Source organism: Triticum aestivum, chromosome 4D, assembly GCF_018294505.1.
Source record: "Triticum aestivum cultivar Chinese Spring chromosome 4D, IWGSC CS RefSeq v2.1, whole genome shotgun sequence".
In the NCBI taxonomy this organism is placed as follows: domain Eukaryota; kingdom Viridiplantae; phylum Streptophyta; class Magnoliopsida; order Poales; family Poaceae; genus Triticum; species Triticum aestivum.
Window position 1 is genome coordinate 24,862,777 of NC_057805.1, and position 24,518 is coordinate 24,887,294.

At 48.2% G+C, this 24,518-nt stretch overlaps 1 protein-coding gene and 1 pseudogene across 5 annotated transcripts; both read right to left on the reverse strand.

Moving 5' to 3' along the window:
- Nucleotides 1–281: 281 nt before the first annotated feature.
- Nucleotides 282–4,679, reverse strand: LOC123095888 (uncharacterized). 5 transcript variants are annotated; one of them, XM_044517463.1, is made up of 7 exons: nt 4,317–4,678; nt 4,022–4,218; nt 3,658–3,686; nt 3,396–3,535; nt 2,789–3,043; nt 936–992; nt 282–577 (listed from the first exon to the last, which is right to left on the reverse strand). In XM_044517463.1, the coding sequence occupies exons 3-6, from the start codon at nt 3,669–3,671 to the stop codon at nt 970–972; spliced, it is 432 nt and encodes a 143-aa protein (XP_044373398.1). In that variant the 5' UTR covers nt 3,672–3,686; nt 4,022–4,218; nt 4,317–4,678; the 3' UTR covers nt 282–577; nt 936–969. The 5 variants fall into 5 exon arrangements, 4 of the variants coding, with proteins under 4 accessions (XP_044373398.1, XP_044373395.1, XP_044373397.1 ...); XM_044517460.1 differs by lacking the exon at nt 936–992 and having other exon boundaries at nt 4,317–4,679; XM_044517462.1 differs by having other exon boundaries at nt 282–992.
- Nucleotides 4,680–5,547: 868 nt separating this feature from the next.
- LOC123095890 (GATA transcription factor 26-like) lies at nt 5,548–11,874 on the reverse strand (annotated as a pseudogene).
- Between the last annotated feature and the right edge of the window lie 12,644 nt (nt 11,875–24,518).

Here is a 24,518-nt window from a genome sequence, read left to right on the forward strand (position 1 = left end):
TTCAACATCGTCATGAAACCATAAGACAACATACAGTTTTAGATGTTGCAAAAATTATCATTTAGCTCACACAAAGGTTTCAAGGCTTTGCTGGATTAGGAGGATTCATGCAGACTGGGAAGGCAGGATCCAAAAGGGCCTCTAAAAAGGAACCAAAGTTTCGAGCTATCAGCATTATCACATGCTTTCTTTTATCTGATATATTTTTCACTCAAAACAATCATCCATGACCCAAAACATGTAAATAACATTTATCGGTAGCAGTGAATAACCCATGCACATGGTGGCATATCAAAATATTTTCTGTCAAGCTATGATCAGTGATTTTTTTACATAATTGTAATTAATAAACAATGAACTAATCCTGCTTGAATGCCAAGATGTTTCTAACACCATCAGGTTAGAACAGGATAATGTAATCATTTTTAAACACATCATGGTGGCTCCGTGTCCAGGTAAATCCTTGTGGCAACAACAATATAGTAGAGGCAACATAAAATAAAATAAAAGGTTGTTCCTCCGTTGACGTTTTTCATGGTGCCGAGGAACATTTCTATCCTGAGAACAGATAGGGAAACTGAAAAGATAGAACACTCACTTAGTTATATGGATCAAAGGTCACAACAATTTGAAAGTAGACAATTATCCAATGAGTGCAATAAAAGGAAGGCAAACTGATACCTCAATTCATTGACATAGTTTTTTTACTCATATTGTTTTCCTTTTGGAGTATAAAGGAACAAACCAACATATAATATAACAGCGATTTAATAAATCTTAATTAGATCTCTGTGAAAATTTAATCTCGAGCAAAATTTAAAATAAGATCACATTAGTTTGGTTAAATACACCTATGTTGACCACACTTCTTGTCACAGCTCTGTAAGTTTTGGGCCTGAATACACCTCTATTGACCACTAAGAGGATTTTCAAACCTTATTAGCAGGTGAGCCCTTTTTGTTGGCCTGGTTAGCACCTTCGAGAAGCGGGCTCTGTATAAAAAACCAGATGATCCAAATAGCACCTTAGGGAAGGACCATACAAAATTATAGCAAGGCCTTTATACAAAAGACCAACGATAATCAGGTAGCAGTACACATAAGTGTGCAATGCTCCATTGCTCCTCACGGCGAACAGATACAAGAATCTTACTGTCATGTCTATTTAACAATAAAATAATATCAGAAATCCTCCTCTGAACTCATGAAGAACCAATAGCATTGCCAAACCATCGTTCATCCCAGAATAACAAAGTGCAACTTACTCTTAACCAGATTAAATCAAGGACCAACAACAAACAATAAAAGATGAAAAACAACTCATATGCAATAAAGGTATCAAAGAGAAGAAATCTTTACATAAGATGGCTATAAACACTGGAGAATAAATAAGCAACACCTTTAAACACAAATAAAAAGGGTTCAGGGTTCAATGCATAGTCGGCTCAGATTTGCCTTTCCTCGATTGCATAACCTACCACCGTCATCTCTTATCACCAGATCAATCTGTTTATACAGTGGAGCTGTCCTGGTTATCACTCAACAAGAATGACCATCCAAGGAGAGAACAATAAGTATCACAAGATCAAAAAGGATTCTAGAGACAAGAGGGAGGATCCAACTTGATACTCACAGGTTTCTCGATTGCTCAAAGGCACATTTATTTCAACCATGGTTAATCATCATCGCCCTAGCAAGAATGGCTTCCAACCGGTGGGTCATGTGAAACTGCCCTGGTTATCACTCATCAGAAATGACCATCCAAGGACAGAGCCACTAAAATAAAAACGTGATCAAAAAATGGCTCAAAGAAATGAGGGGATCCAAATTAATACCCATAAGTGCCTCAATTGCTCGAGAGCATGCCTATATAAGCCATAACTGATCATCATAGCCCTGTCCATGTCCCATATAGTAGCCGAAGCAGAGCGGGAGGGAGACGGGGCTCACCGAGGGAGGTTGTAGCCGGGCATTACTCAGTGGACGTGGGGTTGCGCCTGGACGCCGTCCAGCCGGCGAGGAACCGCTTCCTACACCGCACATACACGCCACTGCATCGGAGTTGCACCTTGCACCGTCCCACCGATGAGCACGAACGCCACATGCACCGAAGCATCCAAGAGGCAAGGAGGTGATGTATAGCACATCCAGATCCAGGAGCACCACCAGGAGCTCCTCATGGTTGGCTAGTAGAAGAATCCAGAGGGAAGGAGAAGAAGGGGATGAATGAGCACGAAAGGGCAAGGCGCTGCCCTTCCCCACCCCATAGCCGCACGGGGCGAACCACCGCACGACACGCACGAGGCCTGGACGTGAAATTACCGACGTACCCTCGGCGGGCGGAGGATATTACGTGCGGTGGCACGAGATCTTTACCCGCCGGTGCGTGCGACGGGGCGACCGGGCCATATCCAAGCCACGATCGCTGACAAACACGGCCCAACTCTGTGAAATGGCAAACAAAAGGCCCAGAAAATCCACCTCCAGAGGAGGTCTCCGAGAAGCATCAAGTCGCCATCCTTGTCTACGTTCCGCTCACCGCCACGAGACTCATCTCTTCATAGATACTAAACCAAATGTTGATCTCCTGAACCAACAACTCACTAAATATTTGTGCCCGCTAACAACATGGCATGACCTCACCATAAAAAAATCTTAACTCAATAAACCGACAATCATTTACGTCTACTAAAACATTGTCCTGAGTCGTGGTGCTCCCATGGGCCATGCTAGTGAACAATCAATTATAGAGATAGGGGCAGGGAGAACAGTAGTAGCATCTGGTATACCTGGATGCATTACGGAGACGATTTGGGAGTGACGTCTTCTGCATGCCGAGGAGGCGGTGACGCTGACACTGCTGACGCCGATGGTGCTTCTCGCTGTAGTAGCATCCGGTATACTGGATGCATTACGGAGACGATTTGGGAGTGACGTCTTTTGCATGCCGAGGAGGCGGTGACGCTGACACTGCTGACGCCGGTGGTGCTTCTCGCTGTTGAGCAGCACCTTGCCGGTCTGGAGCACATTCCTCGCAGGCCTCCCTGCAACGAACACATAAAAAAATCATTTTACTACTACATGGAATAAACATGGCGATGCAAAATGGGAAGAAGCAAAAATGGTTGCATATGATTAATAACCCTATTCAGTTATTCTAGTTATTATTATGATAAATAATCATATTTGATTTGAGTCTATTTGCTATGATGATAGATGATCCGATTCAATTCTTTAATTATGTACTTGCACATTTGCCCGTACATTTCTTGCTAGTTGCAGGCTTTGGGGTTCCTGTGAAATCATCTGCATCTGTTCTAACTAAGAAATATAAACTCAGCAACCAATAGCTAGGCCAACAAAAGGAAAAATCAAATAGCATTGCAAAGTATGAACCTTGAGGCATCCAGGTCTTCATTGTACTGAAGCCTTTTTCCTTTCCTGCCTCATGCATATCTGCACTCTCAAAAAGCTCAGGCTTGTTGCGCCACACTGCCAGCCCCATTTGTAGCTTGGCAATTGACTTGTTTAAATATCTAGGCACAAAATGATATCCCAGTTAGTCCCCCGATGAATAATGTATTTTTCAAACAGGCTGTGAACATTTTCAGGATTTATATCAACTTGTTGTATGGCCCCATGAGTTTTCGCAACTTACCCCATCACGTCCATGTCATCAGATGTTTTCTGAAATAATCAAAGAGTGTTAAAGAAGTACATATCAGTGGGGAAAATGAGGAAAGCTTAAATCTTTCCAAAACTCACAACAATATGAACATTAAATCTGAAAAGTATTATCGGCTACATGTCTCAGACAACCTAGCAAAAATAGATTCCGCATGAATCACTCATATATCTATCAATGATAAGAGATATATTGCATGAGCAAGTCAGATAATCATGAGTCATGAGTGGTAAGGTAACATAATGTACGGGCAAGTGATTGGTGACTGCAGCTAAATTTCAGAAGAACAAAGAAGACACTAATATGAGTGGAAACGGGGAATGGAGATGGCACCCACCGCAGATCGGAGGCGACTCAGCTCGGGTTGTCTTCTTCCCAGAGATGCACAAAAGCTAGGAGGACGGTCTGAAGCTTCTCCAGTAGATGGCAACGCCTCGAGGCAGAGTCGTTGTGCGAGCTGCAGCTGACGGTCTTCCCGGTGACGTCACACGCACTTGAGGCGAGGCGAGCACCGCAACTCCAGATCCTGCACACCTGAGGCGGGACGCACCCTGAGCGTGAGCAGGCGGACGCTCTGACTCCTCCTAGGTTTCTAGGGCGCTGGTGGTGGGAACCGAGAAGCAAACACGCACCTGGGTCGGCGAGGGCGAACCAGTCGACGCAGATCCTCTGGTGCTCCTTGGAGCAGCCCACGGCGGCGGCGGACCGCGCCCGCGCGATCTCCATCCACGGTCTCCCTCCTCGCGTCGTCGTCAGCGGCTGACGCAAGCAGCAGAGTGCCAGCCTGGATTCGCTGGCCCTCCTCCTCCTCCTGCCGAATCGCCCGAGGCGAGCGGCGTCCTACACTGCCGACGGCGCCTGATGGGAGAGCAGCGACGGCGGGTAGAGGGAAAGCACCTGAAGAACCGGAGTCAAATCGAGAGGAGGAGCGTCGGCGACGAGATCCAGAGGGAAGGAGAAGACGGGGACGAATGAGCACGAAAGGGCAAGGCGCTGCCCCTCCCCACCCCATAGCCGCACGGGGCGAACCACCGCACGACACGCACGAGGCCTGGACGCGATATTACCAACGTACCCTCGGCGGGGGCAGGATTTTACGTGCGGTGGCACGAGATCTTTACCCGCCGGTGCACGTGACGGGGCGACCGGGCCATATCCAAGCCACGGTCATTGACAAACGCGGCCCACCCGCGAGCGGATCCACACGCCAGCGACTGCAGTCCGAAAAAAAGGAGTAAAAGGCAGCGGACTGATGCAGTAACTATTCATTCCAGCAGTGTTTGTCCCAGATCCAACAGCCCAGCCTTCTCCAGATCTCGATCGGACGAATGAAAACGCATCAAGAGGAATGATCCAACGGCCGAGAATGGCTGATCTCTGAGGAGGCTTGTAGGAACTTTCATCTCTTATTTCTGGATAAACTAGATCGGCAATGCGCCTTGGCGCGAGGGTGCCGGTCCCAACGTTATGGTTATGCAGGCAATGCTCAAATTAGTAGTAACCCAGGTTTATCATACTTACTCAAACAGGATATAACTAAATAAAAGTAAGAACGAAACATTCACATATGAATATATGATAGAAGCAAGAAATTATGGAGTTCATTACATTATCAGGTATAATAGATATTAACCACTTGACAGGAAGTGTGGCTTGCCGCACCCCACCTGCACCAGCCATATCCAACCCGGTAAAAATATGGTTTATATTCCGACAGTTCACAAAAACAAAAGGATCCAAAGCGTCAAAGCCCATTAGAAGCAAGTAGTACATTCGTAATAGGAGATGTAGCATGACATACCAAAAGAAAGCCACGATCAATCATTCATCGACTATTATCTACAGATGATGAGTCAGAAGGAATAAGAGCATCCATCATATCTATACATTATTCAGGCCTCATCCATAATCGTCCAATAGAATTACACAACGAAATATTTCCATAGAAAAAACTGCATAAAATTCCAAATGATGGGCTTGGAAGTTGTAATAATTAAAGGTGCATCCTTATTCTGATACAGATGACCAAAATATATACTGGAATTCTTGTAAGATACATATATGACCAAAATTAAAAGATATCATAGCTACACATAATTCAGCCCTCATCCATAATCTCTCCAATCCATGCATCCTCCAAGTAATGAGAAGGAACCAAGTAGCTCGTGACACAGGTTGAACTTGAAAAGAATCTCTCCAATCTTGCAGCATAATAGAAGTTCATATCATTATGAAATCAGAGAGAGAGAGACTAAAGTAACAGACCTAGAAGATACCAATATATTTTCATAGCAGCAACGACCCAAGCAATTTAAATTTTCCACTACAATAAGAAATCATAAGCAAAAGGAATTGTAGAACAGAAGAGAAGGGGATGCAGATGGAATGAATGTAACAAACACATGTAACCAACTTGATAAGAAAGGGCGTGGTACTGGACACTTACCCCGGCCTACTCCTATGCAGTCAATGATGACTTATGACTCAGACCAAGTCATGTCCAATCTATTTGAGGGTAAAATGCAAATAAAGGACAACAAAAATACGCCCTCCATCCAGAAATACTTGTCGGAGGAATGGATGTATCTAGACGTATAATTAATAGGTGCAAAATAAGATGGAATACATTATGGATAAAATTATACTATATTTTTTTGTCCATCTAAGTAAACCTCAAGAACCAATTTTTAACTAATATTGTAACAATAGATATAGTTCACGTGGAAAAGGATTGAGCTTTAAGCATAATATGAATACCAATGTCAGAAGATAAAAGTACAGTAAGAAATAAGGGTCTCCCATATTCAATTGCAACTTACCTATAAACTACACATCTTTCGGACACTCAGGGCCCATAGAGCTTCTTAGAGCAATCCTATATATCTCAAAAGATAATCATTCACCGGCATGGGCAAGTGAAAAGGTTTCATTAAGAAAATGTAACATCCATCGCAAGTCCTAGACATAACAAACATATTGTTACTACTCGTCAATTTCTAGGACTCCAGGAGCTGTACAATAAGGTGCTTTCATTGCAATTGGAGTCTCATTCATAAAGTTACTACCAGACATATTTTAGCATTTTGCTCCGTATGTAGTCCATATTGGAATCTCTAAAAAGAGTTATATTTAGGAACGGAGGGAGTATAACTGAACAAAGACCGAACCAAATTGATCCATACTGACAACATCACCCCCCTTCCAACTTTGTACAACACAGGAAGCAAACTGAGCAGTGTTACCCACCAAAAATTATCTTCAGTAACCTTTAAAAATATCTACAGTAGATGCACTATGGTATTTATAGTTTTGAAATTCATAGTGCTAAAGTCTGAGAGATATGGTGATATGGAGAAATGATAAATTGCAAGGAGTAAAGTTGCACCAGACCAAACCTGTTAAGGAGGCAGACAGAGGAGTTGAGAAGAATGCATGGTCAAGCAGAGCAGCAAAAAACCAAAAAAATATGCTGCCCTTTTTTTTTGCTGTTGGAGAGAACGATTTTGCAGTATGGGCAAATACATATGCGTATACACATTTGGATTGTGAAGCTTACCTTTGAGCGTGAGCAGCGTCGCATCCCAGCAAATGGTTAAGCTTGCCATCACAGGATCAACTCCTCGGGATCAAGATTATTTCAGTGATCAAGATAAACCAGTTCTTTCAGGAAAGGCCAAATTGGCATTATAGACCACGATTCCGCTAACAAAAGAAACGCCAAATTGGCATTACAGATCACAACTCCATTCACTAAAATAATCAAGGAAAGTACAAAGAGTATATATATACACAACATATTTAGGCTGAGCACAGCAGCAGAAACCAAAAGGAACAGAAATAAAAACAGAGCATCCGAAACAGAGTGCTAGATACCAAACAGAAACAGAGTGTCTCCCGAGTAGAGGACGGTGGCATGAATAATAATCCAGTGATGGTTTGAAAAAAAAACAGAGGATTGGACAGTGATACGATACGCACATAGGTGTTGAGCTGCCTGACGAAGCTGGAGAAGTTGTGCTTGAAGTTGTGCAGGAGCACGTCCAGGGCGAAGGTGGAAGGATTCCACACGACGAAGCTCTTGCCGGCGGGACCCCAGGAGATGACCCCGTCCAGCCACGGCTCGCTGACGAGATCGTACGTCTTGGACAGGAACGGCGGCCGCAGCACCACCAGGGCCGCAGCGGCTCGCAGGGCACCACCAGCGCGGGCGGCGGCGGGATCAGGTGATGAGCAAGAAATATATATCTCAGAATAATAGGATTATACATCTGAAGAAAATAATTTTGCCTAATAAAAAAATGCATGCATGACTTGCAAAAGTATTTCTCTTCCTTTGTTCAGTATTGTAACCTATTATTGTCCACCTTTATTTATCGTTTCTTTTGGCAGAAAGCAGGTGGTAAAATAGATGCCACAAAATACCGATCATTAGTCCAAACAATGTGTTGATGCAAACTGCTTGCTCACATTCATTACTATACTACTACTTCACTTCTAACCATGATCTCTATCGTTTTTATTTTAACTTTTGAACCTCTGGGAAATTCATGATTCCTTCTTAAGCATGAAAATATGAGAGTAAGAAGATCTATGGAACGCCATAAAACTAACTTAAGCTTATGTTCCCCTGTTCCCTAATCTGGAAAATACAGCGCTTTACCTTCATTACATGGTGCACATCCTATGGATTGTTTACTTAGTAGTTAGCAATTGCCATTTTCCGCTTGGAACATCTCTATTTGAACCAAACAATGTGTATTTTAGAAACTAAAAGATATGCAAGGATAACCTAACACTTGATCCTTGATTGAGCGAACCGCTCGATCGAGTAAAATACTTAGTAATATAAATGGAGGTTCCCTACAATAAAATTTGTAGAACACACAGGGGTAAGGAAACTGAGAAATATATCACAAGTCAGCATCAAATTTATTTGAAAGTATCATCATTGTTTAAGCATCTCACTGAATCAGAATCGAAAAAACATACAATTTTAATCCCCATTAAATTCGAACTCAAAACCATGCAAGGAACATACATACTCAGAAAAGTAACCAAGCATAAGATGTTTGACCTTTAAATCCTTACCTTACATATGAAGTATATGGAGTCGACATCCAGAGCTTCAAGCAGATCCACCCGATGTTTCTCCATGAACCTGAATTTCCATCTTTGCGCTGATGGTGCAAACATGTTGTATAAAAATGCATTTCCATCTTTGTGATAATGAAATCAAATGCAAAATTTGCAGCATAAAGGAGTTTCGCTATGATAAATTAGGTCTTCCTCTGTTGATCCTGCTGAAAGGCAATATAACTGCTCTTCGTGAATTATGGAGTTGAGATCGTCAACAAGCGCTTCCAGCGCTGAAGGCTTAGGACGACTGACACAACTCCTTTTTCTTGATGGTATCAGTGACTCCCAAGCATGTGACTGTGCTGAACCTGAAGTTTAATGATACCAGAAAACCCATCGTTAACATACCTAACAATGGTTGTGAAAGGAACTCATCCAAAAAGATTATGCTATGCACAGGGATTTAGAGGGTCAACTAATGATTATGATTGGTACGAAGAACATAAATTTTTGGACTTAACAGCAACAAGTCAAGAAATTAGATAGAACTCACCGGCTATTTCACTTGCATCAATAGAACCACACGGGGCACAACTCTCTGAATACGATGCCGCTGATCCAAAACCGGATCTATTGCTTGTGTTCGCATTTCCTATCTTCCAGAAGTTCTGATCAGACCATGGTCCATCCTTCACTATGCTGCGGTTTGGTCGTTTCTTCGGCTATTTCTGTCCCTTGAGCTTCAGCTTGTCAGGTCCAGCTTCGCCAGCGCCAGTATCTTCCCGACGATGCGCCCGCATGTAATTCACCAACGTACCCTTTATCCTCCATATCAACCCACATGCATTGCAGAAAACTGGCTTGTCTGGTGGCCCATTACGCCAAAGAGGAGTACCTATATCAGCAGCATTTGCCATGAGTAATAAGAAATAGAGTACAAAACTGGTACCCGAGAATCTGTGTAAAATGCAGGTACAGAGTTCATCGGTAGTGGGGCCATCAATCAGGAGTTTGCTTGCATAATAGATTTACAAGAATTATGCCTGGCAGTGATACTACAAGAGATGGTGGCTGGTGTCCAAAAAAAAGATGGTGGTGCTAATCCAGGAAGCGAACATAACACAACAGTCAGGAAGAATACATCTTCAAGGCTATAAATAAATAATCTCTCATAGATACACATAGTCATACTTCATATTCTAGGTACTGTTTTTGATGGTTAGTACATACAAGCCTGTGATGCTCCATGTGTTGTCCTACAGAATAAAGCCTAGCAAATGCACATAATCTGAAAATGAAACCAATATGTGCAGATGAGACAGGGCAGCAGAAAACCAACTCTACCCCTGAACTCTGAATATAATGAGATGAGCATATACATAGTCAAACTGCATATTTCTTTCAGGTGTTGCTTATTTTCAATGGTTAGTACAGACAAGCATATACATCTTCCCAATGGGTTAACCTGGACGGGACCGGACTGTCTCCCTCGCGTGACGAAGAGGAGGAATGTCTCGCCCGTCCGCGCTGCAGTCCACAAAGGAGAAGATGCGCGAGCCGCAGCCTCCGCTCCTCCCCATGCGAGACAGAGGGAGAGAGAGTGCGACCTAGTCTCCCTCCTCTCCTGCTCTGCTACTTTAGTAACACAAAAACGTGTACAATCTAGAAGCCCACATAGTTTATTAACCAAAACTTCCTGGCAGCACATCTCTAATCCTAGCCACTAATGGTTCAGTCGGCCATGTCAATTCAGAGCAAAGAACAAGGGCAGCAACCATCCATGTGCAAACAAACAAAAAATCCCACCCCTAGTAGGATATACACAAGGAACAAAAAGCACACACCTATAGGCTACAGCTCACAAAAGAACAAACAAGGAAAGGAGGCCACAAAAATCCAACCAGGGGATAATACCTTTTGCCTCTACCAGAAAGAAGACAACAAAGAGACACAGTCTTTGGCTAATCTGCATACCAATCGAATCTAGTGGTGCCTAACCTGCACACCAACCGAACCCAACAACATCCCCAGACAAAGAAAACAACAAAGATACACATGCACACGAACACAAGCCTAGGAATGTAAAGAAACATGAACAGAGAAAGGAAGGAGAGAAGGGGTCGACCTGTTTTCTCTGAGCGAAGACATGAAGGCCGGCACAGATCGAAGGATTCCCCAAAAAGAATATGAGAACCAGCCTCCATGATGTGCCTGAATCAATCAATTGACCTGAACCATTATTAAGAGACCCTGTACAGAAAATTGTGCATCAATTAACTACCCAAACAGTGGCATGCTAGGCTAATTGGTGGTGGTTGCTGTTTTAGCAGCAGACATATACAAATCTGAGGAGGACGGTGAGCAACGAGCTTACTATGGCCAACATGGTCGAGCAGCAAGGCCAAGTCAAGCAGCAAAGAATAACATCACATTCTTCCCGTACAATCCAATGGCCCTTTCTTCACGCACATCTACAAGAGAAGAGCAGACCAGGGCTGAGCCCCTGCAAGGCTGCACCCCATGGCCAAGGCGCGCATCAGGGAGGGAGGGAGGGAGGGGAGCGGCCAAATCGAAACAAGCAAGCCGAGGGGGAGGGGGAAGAAGAGGGACCTTGCATTCTCATTCAGTGGTGTTAGAGCTCCATGTCCATTTCCATGGAGAATAAGCACGCCGGTGCCGGTCCGGCGGTTGTGGCCGAGGTGGATCCGGCCGGCGCGGTGCTGGGAGCAAGCAGAGGAAGGGCTGCATCCCCACGCGAGAGAGAGAGAGAGAGAGAGAGAGAGAGAGAGAGAGAGAGAGAGAGAGAGAGAGATCGACCTAGTCTCCCTCCTCACCTGCTCTGCTCGGCGGCTCCTCGGCGATCTGGACGCGCCGCTTGACCTGCTCGGTCACGGTGGCCCTCATTGGCATGGCTTGTGATGAGGGGGAGGAGGAGAGGAGAGGTTAGGCGCGGACATGGCCTGCGGCGAAGGCGCAGAGGAGGGCGGTGGCTCAGGTTGGAGAGAGGGAGGGCAGAGCAGCGACGGCGTCGCAAGAGTGGCGGCGGCAGCAGGGCGGTAGTGGCGGCTAGGGTTTTCATGGGAGGGGCGGGGGAAGAGAGGATTGGGCAGGAGCGGGAGGGGAACGACAAGTGAGGAAACTGCCTCGCTCTCATGGTCTCACCCCTATCGCTATGGGAAACGTTTGGGGCCGGGGCACCGGCGAAAGCTTCGGCCGGTCCAGTCCACGCGCGCACGCCACGACCCAGTCGCGAGCAACCACGTGGCGCTGCGGATCTCGCGAATCTCGCCTCATTCCTGTCTCGCAGCTCCGCGGGTCTCGCCCCCATCCTCATCTCCTGCAGCGCCGGCGCCCACATCTCGCCGTCGGCCATGGAGGGTCGAATCCCCCGCGCGTCCATGGATGTAGATCTCACCCCGCCATGCTTTACAGCCCGTTTCGCCATTGGATGCAGCCCGTTGACCAATCCCCATCCCCGGCGGTTGCAACTCCCACACGTCTCGTGCTTCTGCCTCGCCGCCGAGGAGCCGGGCGGCGATGGTCGACACCGGAGGCTTCTGCAGAATCGTCGCACCCCCTCATGTTGCAACCGTTTAAAAAAAAGCTTCGTCCCCCTAGATGAAAAGCTTCAACCGGATGTAGAGAAAGCTACAAGCGGTCAGCGCCATCGCCGGAAAGCTACAACCGTTGACATGAAATGCTACATCCTTCGATTAAAAAAGCTTCAACCGAAACGACACAAAAAGCCTTGACCAAGTGCTGCTAAAAAGAAAATAGCTACAACTTTTGGTAGAAAAGCTTCAACGGTTGTTGGAAAAAGCTCCAACCATTGAGAGAGAAAGCTACAATTAGACACTATGAAAATAAGAAAGCTTCAACCAGCGACGGCTGGAGGTGGAAGAAGATGATAAAATGCTGCAGTTTTGCTACATGCTTCAACCGGCATAGATTTTTGCTACAACTGGCATAGCATTTTGATACAACTAGCGTCACGTTTTGCTACAACACACAGCCGGCGTCGCGGTTTTGCTACAACTAGCATCTTTTTTGCTACAACCGGCATAATGTTTTGCTACATCCATCACGGCCGAGCTGCGACCCAGCACGGGTTTCTGTGAATTCCGGCGGCGAGATCCAGCACGGGGGGCAGGGGCGGATGCTGCAACCGGTCGCCGGCGAGCTGCTACGGGCTCGCGGCGAGCTGCAACCTCGACTGGCCATAACGGAGCTCGAGCCCAAATCCATGGCGGCAAGGAGGTCATGACGTATGAAGACATGATTGAAGCAATCCCAAGGCGGCTTGATAGGTGGGGGAGCCCCTCGTCGACGTGATTCGGCCGCGGGGAACGAATAACAGGCGGATCTAGCCGCCGCCGCCGCGAATCGGGGACAGGCAGTCGCGGGGGGATCCAACTCCCCTGTTTTCCTTGCTGTGGCTGTTCGTACACGGTCGCAACAAAACTGTTCTTTTTTGCTGCAACGGTTGCTTCAGTCCGTGTATGCGCGCAGATCTAACGGTCCATGCAAACCGCATCGGACGGCTGGGCCTCGACCGGCCCAACTGTTGGGCCGGTGCGCCGGCGCAGATCGCTGCCCACTATTGGGCATTTTTCCAACCATGTGAAATGACGAAAATGCCCTCGGCAGGGCAGTTTAATTACACGCGGTGGCACACTATTCATTGTAGCAGTGTCCGAATCTGATCCGACGGCTACGATCTTCCAGGCGCGAGATCAAACGGCCTGAAACGCATCAAAAATTCGATCCGACGGCCGAGATAGGCTAAGCTCTGAGAACGTCCATGTTCTCCCAACTAACATATTTCTCCCAACTAACATATTTCCTGATTCTCCCAACTAACATATTTCCTGATATCAGGCAATTAGACAGCTCTAGGGTCGGTCCTTCAATCCATTTTCATCTCCTCTTTGACTGCTAAAATCACACACATATACAGTATATTGGAGCATAGAAAAAGAGAAGAGAAGGAGGCAGGCGTCTTGCTTGCAGGAGGTGAGAAGGTGAGATTCGTGGCTCTCCCCTAGCCCCTGATTTGGCCACTGTGGTACACGTCAAGGAGCTTTCTTCCTCCTCCTCTCCTAAAATTCTAGCCCTTGGTTCGGCCATCGCGGTACAAATCAAGGAGCTGTTTCATCTCCCCAAAATTTCTATCCTTGGTTTGGCCATTGCGGTACAAACCAAGGTATATGTTTAATCTACCTCAAAATTTTGTCTTTGGTTCGGCCATCGTGGTACAAACCATGGAGCATGTTATATCTACCCCAAACTTTCACCTTCGGCTCGGCCATCGCGGTACGAGTCAAGGAGCATGCATGGTTCTTTCAAGCATGGTTCCTTTAAATGTTGCGTGCGCTTCGTCCTATTAATCTTCGTCTTAGTTCGGTCCCCTTAGCGATACAAGACAAGATGGACGCCCCGTTCCTTGGTTTGGTCTTTATACATGGAGTGTCATAAGTACGGAAACCCCGTAAAAAATTATATTGGTTTGGTTACCACAAAAACAATTTAAATGACAAAGTTGGAATGAAATTACGAATATGCTAAACTGAATTCGTTCTTGTTCGGTTTACGCTACGGACCTTATGTGTCGCATTAGTTGCAATATGAACAAGAATATACAAAATATTTCCTCACTTGGTTACGCTACACGAGGGCATTATCTTAATGCTACTCAGTGTTAGTAGTAATACAAGCAAGGCAAAAATTAATTAAAAATGCGTTCATGCCACACACGCAAAGACCAAAATCATGCAAGGTGAATTATAAAACATGTTGCATCATAAAAAAACAATCTTACCTGGTTACGCTACACGTGGGCATTATCTTAATGCTACGCGGTGTTAGTAGTAATACAAGTGAGAGAAAATCAAACAAACCATTCGGACCATATATTTTGGCCAAAGTCAAATAAATATGTCATGAAATGCTCCAATGCTATGAGAGCCTAAACTATTAGCATCATCATAAATGGATATCACAAACTCACTTTACTTGGGTTATGCTACACACGAGCACCAATGAAATGACGCTATGTGGAGTTAGTGCTAATACCATGTAAGGTACAAACATAAATAAAAATGATAGATGTCATATGACTCATGCAACACCATAATTGCTCCACAAACCTTTGCTTGGTTATGCTGCACGCGAGCATTATCTTAGTGCTACGCGGTGTTAGTAGTAATACAGGTAAAGCAGAACTTAATAAAAATATGTTCACTCCACATCCACATATGCATATAAAATTCATGCAAAATACATGATAAGGGATGTTCCATGTAGCCCACATAGGCTTTAAACAAACAAAAATATCATAAGCAAACTCCACTCGCAAACTCCATTCGAGTCAGGCTATACGGGTGTGTCATATCATTGCACCGCGTTGTTAGTTTTGATATCGTGTGAAGTCAAAATCAAAAAAACATGGCACATATCGAATGCACCATAGAAAGCATCAAGATTGTGTCAGAAAGCTTCAGCCCTTACGCTACACACGGGCACCACATCACTGTCGCGGGATGATAGTAGTAATGTGATGATGCAAAAAATATTAAAATTGGTATGTCACATAAATCCATGCCACCAAAACCAAAGATGTCATATAAAATTCCCAAAGAAAATATATACATATCCTATATGCCAAACGTAGGATAAAACTATGCCTAGCCAAAATCAACCTGCATTCTGCATATACATGAGGTTGAACACACACAAATGGTTGCATGCTAGGAAATATATTCCCAAACATTACACATGAAATCATAGAGGAGTATTTGCATGGAACCAAACTTTAAGATCACCAAGCAGGAGTTCATCGTCGACCGCGAGGAGGATTACTCTTGTAGAATATTGTAATAGGCATGTGATGTAATCCTATGTAATAGATATGTTGGAATTCTTAATCAGGGGTTTTCTCTTAGGAGATGTAATTAATAGAATTTTTATGTAAATGTAAGAGTTTTGGAAATAATGTACCTGCGATGTTTGATTCTATATTTATTTTATGCATTTAAATTTCACTCTGTATCAATGACGTGGACGGGCGTACTTTCACGCCCGCCATTTTCCCGTCATTAGATCCGTTTATGGACTGGTGCAAGCATCTCGGAGTTGGAATATATGCTTTGGTCAGGTGATCAAAACATATGGTTTTATACAGACTTTTGGAGAAGTCTGTATTTACAAGAAAGTGAGTGGGCGCTTTGTACATTTCTAATATTATATGTGGATGACATATTGCTGATTGGAAATGATATAGAATTTCTGGATAGCATATGAGGATCTTGAATAAGAGTTTTTCAATGAAAGACCTCTATGAAGCTGCTTATATATTGGGCATCAATATCTATAGAGACAGATCAAGATGCTTAATTGGACTTTCACAAAGCACATACCTTGATAAAGTTTTGAAGAAGTTCAAAATGGATCAGTCAAAGAAAGGGTTCTTGCCTGTGTTACAAGGTGTGAAGTTGAGTCAGACTCAATGCCCGACCACTTCAGAAGATAGAGAGAAAATGAAAGGCATTCCTTATGCCTCAGCCATAAGTTCTATCATGTATGCAATGTTGTGTACCAGACCTGATGTGTGCCTTGCTATAAGTCTAGCAGGGAGGTACCAAAGTAATCCAGGAGTGGATCACTGGACAGCGGTCAAGAACATCCTGAAGTACCTGAAAAGGACTAAGGATATGTTTCTCATTTATGGAGGTGGCAAAGAGCTCGTTGTAAATGGTTATGTCGATGCTATATTCTTTCACACTGATCCGGATGACTCTAAGTCACAAACCGGATACATATTTATATTGAATGGTGGAGCTGTCAGTTGGTGCAGTTCCAAGCAAAGCGTCGTGGCGGGATCTTCATGTGAAGCAGAGTACATAGCTGCTTCGGAAGCAGCGAATGAAGGAGTCTGGATGACGGAGTTCATATCCGATCTAGGTGTAATACCTAGTGCATCGGGCCCAATGAAAATCTTTTGTGACAATACTGGAGCAATTGCCTTGGCAAAGGAATCCAGATTTCACAAGAGAACCAAACGCATGAAGAGACGCTTCAACTCCATCTGTAATCAAGTCAAGGAGGGAGACATAGAGATCTGCAAAATACATACGGATCTGAATGTGGCAAACCCATTGACTAAGCCTCTTCCACGAACAAAACATGATCAACACCAAGACTCCATGGGTGTTAGAATCATTACAATGTAATCTATATTATTGACTCTAGTGCAAGTGGGAGACTGAAGGAAATATGCCCTAGAGGCAATAATAAAGTTGTTATTTATATTTCCTTACATCATGATAAATGTTTATTATTCATGCTATAATTGTATTAACCGGAAACTTGATAAATGTGTGAATACATAGACAAAACACAGTGTCCCTAGTATGCCTCTACTAGACTAGCTCGTTAATCAAAGATGGTTAAGTTTCCTAACCATAGACATGTGTTGTCATTTGATGAATGGGATCACATCATTAGGAGAATGATGTGATGGACAAGACCCATCCGTTAGCTTAGCATAATGATCGTTAAGTTTTATTGCTATTGCTTTCTTCATGACTTATACATATTCCTTTGACTATGAGATTATGCAACTCCCGAATACCGGAGGAATACCTTGTGTGCTATCAAACGTCACAACGTAACCGGGTGATTATAAAGATGATCTACAAGTATCTCCAAAGGTGATTGTTAGGTTGGCATAGATCGACATTAGGATTTGTCACTCCGAGTATCTGAGAGGTATCTCTAGGCCCTATCGGTAATGCACATCATGATGAGCCTTGCAAGCAATGTGACTAATGAGTTAGTTGTGGGATGGTGCATTACGTAATGAGTAAAGATACTTGCCGGTAATGAGATTGAACTAGGTATGAAGATACCGACGATCGAATCTCGGGCAAGTAACATACCGATGACAAAGGGAATTACGTATGTTGTCATTACGGTTTGACCGATAAAGATCTTCGTAGAATATGTAGGAACCAATATGAGCATCCAGGTTCCGCTATTGGTTATTGACCGAAGATGTGTCTCGGTCATGTCTACATAGTTTTCGAACCCGTAGGGTCCGCACGCTTAACGTTTGATGACGATTTATATTATGAGTTATGTGATTTGGTGACCGAATGTTGTTCGGAGTCCCAGATGAGATCACGGACATGACGAGGAGTCTCGAAATGGTCGAGAGGTAAAAATTGATATATTGGATGATAGTATTCGGACACCGGGAGTGTTTCAGAATGTATCGGGTACATATCGGAGTACCGGGGGGGTTACCGGAACCCCCCCGGGGGAAGATATGGGCCATAGGAGGGAGGCAAACTAGCCCACATAGGGGTGGCGCACCCCCCAAGGGAGGAGTCCGAATTGGAAAAGGGGAGGGGGAGGTGCCCCCATTTCCTTCCCCCTTTCCCCCTCCGATAAAAGGAAGGGGGCCGAATCCTACTAGGAGCCCAAGTGGGACACCTCCCACTTGGGGCGCGCCTAGGGCCAGCCTCCTCCCCTCTCCCTCCTTTATATACAGGGGTGGGGGCGCCTCTAACACGCATCAATTGTTCCAAGTCGTGTGCGGCGCCCCCTCCACAGTTTAGGCCTACGGTCATATTCACGTAGTGCTTAGGCGAAGCCCTGCGCGGATCACTTCACCATCACTGTCACCACGCCGTCGTGCTGACAGAACTCTCCCTTGACACTTTGCTGGATCAAGAGTTCGAGGGACGTCATCAAGCTGAACGTGTGCAGAATTCGGAGGTGTCGTACGTTCGGTGCTTGGTCGGTTGGATCGAGAAGACGTTCGACTACATCAACCGCGTTAAGTAAACGCTTCCACTTTCGGTCTACAAGGGTACGTGGACACTCTCCCCTTCTCGTTGCTATGCATCTCCTAGATAGATCTTGCTTGAGCATAGGAATTTTTTTGAAATTGCACGCTACGTTTCCCAACACTAAACCCTAGGTGAGTAGGATGATGGTTGTTCTTCTAGCCTCTACGGACTAAACCCTCTTATTTATATAGACACCAGGGGTACTGGGGTTACATATGGTCGATTATGATGAAGGAATGAACATGTCGATTCTCTTATCTTGACTTGGAGGACACACCAAGGCTTCGAAGGTTTCTTGTCCGGATACAGAGTCGCCTTATAGCACGGCCTTCAAGTGGTTGTAGAGCGGCCCACCAGTCCGGCTCATAGAAGATAGGACGGTAGCCCGAGGACCCCTTAGTCCAGGACTCCCTCATGGAGCTATGGGGTACTGTTGCCGGAGATGTTTACTGGCAAAAGACCAACAGACGGGGAGTTTGGAGAAGCTCTAGGCCTTCATAAGCTTGTCCAAATGGCACTTCCAGCTCTAGACAGAGCGGTCAATGTTGTGGACCACCAATTGTTATCAAAGGACAAGGATGGAGGAGAAGCAAACACCTCAAACCCTGGAAGGAAAAGAGATATATCAATTGCTTGTATCACTTCAGTTGTGCACACTGGAGTTTCATGTTCAAAGGAAACATACCACATGCAAATTGGAGATGCTTTGAAAGAGTTGGTGACGATAAACGACAAGTTTCTCGTGCATATTTCCAGTATGCAAGTGTCTATGTAACTAAAGGCTTGGAGATACTATTCAGCTGAGGCCCTTAGTGTTGAGTATATGATTATTAAGAAGTATAGGATAGACTAGGATTTGGTCCTGCCTTGTCTTGTACTTCAAGTTAATCATTGTACTCATATATATATGCCCACGAGGCTCAAGCAATAAAACGAACTATTCCAGCAAATCCCTCTCTCCCTTCTAACATGGTATCAACCCAACCGATCCAAACCCTAGCCGTCGCCCGCCGCTTCCGCTCCGCGCCGCCCCCGGGGCGGTCGGCCTCCATGACTGCCGCCGGGGGCCGCGCCACCCGTACCTAGGGTTCGTCCGCCGACCGTGTTAGTCGGCTTCCCTAGAGAGTCTTTTTCTCGATCTGTTAATTGGGGTTTTTCTCTCTCGCGGATCACTTGATCGGTGTTCTTTTTGGTTTTCCGATCTACAGATCGGTTTGCGTCGTCTGCCCCGTCAACATCTTCGCGCGCCTCTACTTCAACCTCGACTGAGACTACACCGGCCACTGCCTCGTCGTCCCGCGCGCCTCTGTGATTTGTGCGACCACGACTCGGTTGGCCAGACTCTTGGTCTCCGTCCGCGTCCAGGCTAGCATCTGCGCCATGCTCAAGTGCATAGCTTGTTGCATGCATCGATGCAATGTCCTGGATGAGGACGTTTTGGACATCACGAGCAGGATCCAATCTGCATGTGCTGTGCGCAGGCCCGGCTGCTTGCGCGTGCCGCTTGCATGCCTGCGGCCTGTACAATGCGTCCTTGCCTGTTCGTGCTCCTATCAGGCTGCCACGTATGAGCCGTGTGACCTATGTCGTGGATACCTCGTCGATGGTTTGCGTCTTCAATCTTGTCTTCACAGGATGCAGATCGTCATCGAGTGCCCGCACATATTACCGATCGAGCGACGGGCTATAGCTGCGTTGTCCCATCGGACTGCAGCGTTGCCGCCCCATGGTTTTTCCCGGCTGCATTGATCCGCGCACTGCCGCTGCGTCGCTCCTTCAGACTGTAGTACCGCAGCCCACGGTCTACCGTCACCCCGATGCCGTCCGCTCCAGGCCGTCCTCGTGGTTGCACGACCCTCGCGCTGCCGCTGCGTCGCCCCGTCGGGCTGTAGCGAGCGTGGCACGCGGTCCATGTCGTCGTCCCGTGGTTCTTCCTGCGGCTGCACCGACCCGCGCGCTGCCGCTGCGTCGCCCTTTCGGACCGTAGTGCCGCGGCCCAAGGTCAACCGCTGCCCCGAGGCCGTCCCCGAGGCTGCACCGACCCTCGCGCTGCCGCTGCGTCGCCCCGTCGGGTCGTAGCGAGCGTGGCACGCGGTCCCTACAACCACCCTGAGGTCTTCCCTGCCGTCGCCCCGACTCGCGCGCTGCCGTTGCGTCGCCCCTTCGGGCCGTAGCGTCGCGGCGCGCGGTCCACTTAGCCATCCCCGCGCGTCGACTTCTACATGGTATGTGTCGCGCCGCCTTCATACGCGCGGAAATGCCACCGTCCGCGCCGGTCTTCGTCACGCTGTCAGGCTCTTCCTCGCCTACTTCCAGCACTGTCGTCGCTCTTCTGACCTAGCCGTCGTCGCCGCCTCCTCAGGCCGCCGCCGCCGCTCTTCTTCCTGGTCCACGGCGACTACCTCGACACCGGCCACCCCGACTCGACATCGACCACGGTGTCCCTCGCGAGGCTACCTCGACCATGCTTACACCACCCTACGCTCTCGGCTACCTCGACAAACGGCATAAAGGGCTACCGCCTTGCTTGAGCAACCTCGTTGGTTTCCACTCCAGCCACGCCTTCCGCGATGCGTCGACCGTCACGACTGTCGGATTACGGGTTCCGCAAACTCTTGAAAGGTTCGAACTCTATGGTGCGTGCGGAGATCTCAACCTACCCAGCCTGTCTACTCGCGATCCTCCTAAGCCTAGTGCGACGAGCTCGAAGAGACAAAGAGACACAACAGTTTATCCTGGTTCGGGCCACCTTGCGGTGTAATACCCTACTCCAGTGTTTTGGTGGATTGCCTCGAAGGGCTGAGGATGAACTAGTACAGTGGATGAACTGGCCTCAGGAGGTGAGGTGTTCTTGAGCTCCAGAGAGCTGGTGGGATGTGAACTAGATGGAAGTGGATCCGATCCCACTCTATGGTGGTGGCTAAGTCCTATTTATAGTGGCCTTGGTCCTCTTCCCAAATGTTGGCGGGAAGGGATCCCACAACGGCCGGATTTGAAAGGGGACAAGTAGTACAGCTTATCCTGACTAAAGTGGTCTTCGCCTGCGAAAAGCCCCTGGTCGTGACTCTGCGGTGGGCTCGATGATGACCTCCGTCCTGCCGTCCTGGCGGTCTTGGTCTTGTTGCACCAGAATGGAAAACTTTGGCTGATTCCTCGGGACTCCGCGCCTGTGTCTTGCCTCCCTTGCACCGAAGGGGAAACTGGCGCTCTGCGCCCGCTGGCGCCCGCCTAGCCTTGGTCGTCATGGCTCACGTCAGCTGAGCCTCATGAGGTGCACCTTGCATAGAACTCTCCGCCCCTCGGGAGCCAGCCTGAGGAGGCCGACCCGCTCGGGGGTCTTGGTGTCGTCCGCCTCGTGAGGCTTGGCCCCTCGCAAGGTTCTTGAGTTGTTGATGCTGAAGCTGGGCCGTACCTAGGCCGTTGATGGAGCCACATGGTGGGCCGCAGGCAGGCAAGTCTGGATACCCCCATATCCAGAACGCTGACAGTAGCCCCCAGGCCCAAGGCGCGCTCGGACTTGGCTTCCAGGAAAAGCCAAAGGGAAAATGCGGAGCACCATGGGCCCTAACCGCCTGCGGCCTTGATGACGCGTGGCGATTGATGGGACGTGGGCGTCTCCAGTTCCCCACGCTGCCTCAGCAACTGTTCGACTTGACGGGACGATGCGACATGTAGAAGATCATCATGGCGCGAGGTCGTGGAGGCCGGCGGTTGGCCTTCCTTGGCTATAAATGTGGAGGAGGGGCAGAGCCCCCTCGCTCATTTCTCCTTCGTCTTCTCGCCGCCCGCTTCTTCTCCTTCTTCGTCTTGCTCTCATGGCGCTGATCGGGAGGTTTTCGGCGGCCGAAGAGGGGAAGGCCCCTAGAGAGGGGCCTGACCCTCTCCCTCCGAAGAAACGACTCCGCCTTCCTCACGATGCCAGTGCAAGGCGAGAGGTGATCAGGCCTTGGCAATCAAGGCCTCCGCATGGCTTCCCCTTCCCCTGTACGCCCGTGCCTAGGATGAAGTTGTGCGCCATCGAGTGGCCCCCAGCGATGGTGGGCAGGCCACCATTGCCTCGCCGACCGTGCCACGGACTCAAGCAGAAGGCAGCTCACGAGAGTTCATGGTGTGGGTGGCGATGCCGCCCGATTCGTGGATCCGGCTTCCGAGGTTCTTCGCCAGTGAGCTACCTCCGAGGGGGTCTCTTGAGCTATGGCTGCAGCACGTCGGGTGCTGTAGCCTGGCCACCAGAGCTGAGGTCGAGGTGGTGTCCCCCGGAGACGTCTTCATGACCCGCGGATGGGGTGAGGTCGCCCGAGCCTGCCGCACCGAGGGAACTCTTGCGATTCACTTTGAGTTTGACGGTGCATCCACCTTGTTCTTCAAGGTCTTCGATGAGGAAGGCCAACGGCTGGAGTGCTGCCCTGGAGGAAGCAGCCCACGGGGTGCAGCTGTGGGTGCTGGATCCGCTTCCGCCCCCATCGACGCATCTTCCAGCACTAGTGATGGCTCCTGGGAATCCAGCGACTCTCCTGAGCCCAGCGTGTCTCTGGAGTCCAGCGACGACAGCTACGTGCCTCCAAGCTCCCGCCGCGGTCGGAGCGCAGCAGCGGCTGCCGCCCAGCATCGCCGGTGACGCTCGATGGCTCGGTAGCAGCCTTCCTTCTTTGCTTTTCCTGCGCGGAATGAAAACCAGCCCCCATGGGGTTTGTAAGGACCGAAGTGTATTCAATACCAACGTTTCTTTCCCGATTTTGTGATGAAGTCGCGTGTCCCAGTTTGGCTCGACTCCCCCCTTTTCGTTCCCCTAGACAGTGTGATGCTCTACGCCGACGGGACCCAGTCCCCAGGCAGGCTTCAGCCTCGCTAGTATGCCAGGTCGCGATGCCGTGGTCAAGGCTGGGAGGTGAGCGGCCCGAGGTCCGGTGAGAGCTCATGAGACGCGATGCTCACGAGGTCTCCCTTGGCGTGCAAGCAGCTGCCCAAGGAATCGAAAAGGGGAGTGAAGCCGCCGGAGTGGGACTGCGAGGTTGGGGCGAGTGGGGTGTGAGACCGGCGTCACAGCACATGCGACTTATCTTTTAGTAGTCCTGTTGCGATCCGTCGGGAAGGGGTGCTTGCTCTTGCGTCTGTGGTGATGTCATTAGGCGCGGCCTGCAACGACCGCCTTCTCACCTCGCTTGCCTAGGTGCTCTATGTCCTCGGGTCCCGGCCCCCGAGCAAGCTCAGCCGCCGCTGGTATGCCAGGCCGCGATGTCGTGGTCAAGGCCAGGGGGTGAGGGCTGGAGAGCCAGTTGGAGCTCCCGAGACGCGATGCTCGGGACCCCCCTTTAACGTGCAAGCGACTCACAAGGTAAGGTAGCGATCGTCCAAACCGGCCTGTGACCCATCATCAGGTGAACCTGCAGGTTAGATGACAGGAGAGGTCGCAAATCCCTGCGGAGCAAACTGCCCGCCCTAGGGCCCCTGGCGAAAAGACGTAGGCACCGAGGACCTGGTGAGGTGGCGTGCGCGAGGCGGGCCGTGAGCCAGAGCTCAGTCCTTTGGTTTGTCAGTGTTGCAGGGACGGACCCGAGCACAGGAGCCGTGCTGACATGAGTAGCCATGCAGCGAGGCGGGCGAGCGACAAGCCAGCAAACATAGGGAGACCGCGAGGCGGTTAAGACTCGAGGCCCCAGAACGACGATCATGGGTAAACTCATAGCAGATGGTTAGACAATCCAGGCGAACGCAAAACGATACACACCGCTGGGACGGACCCATACGGCTTGGGGATGATGCAGCCCGTGGGGCGCCCCCAAACTAAACGAACTAGAGAGATGTCACCTGGTACCGTCGCTGAAGAGATGTCGGGGTGGCGGGAGATGCGCGCTGCCGGAGTCGCTCCTCATGAGCCGCCCTGGCCCCGAGCCTCGGGAGGCCCAG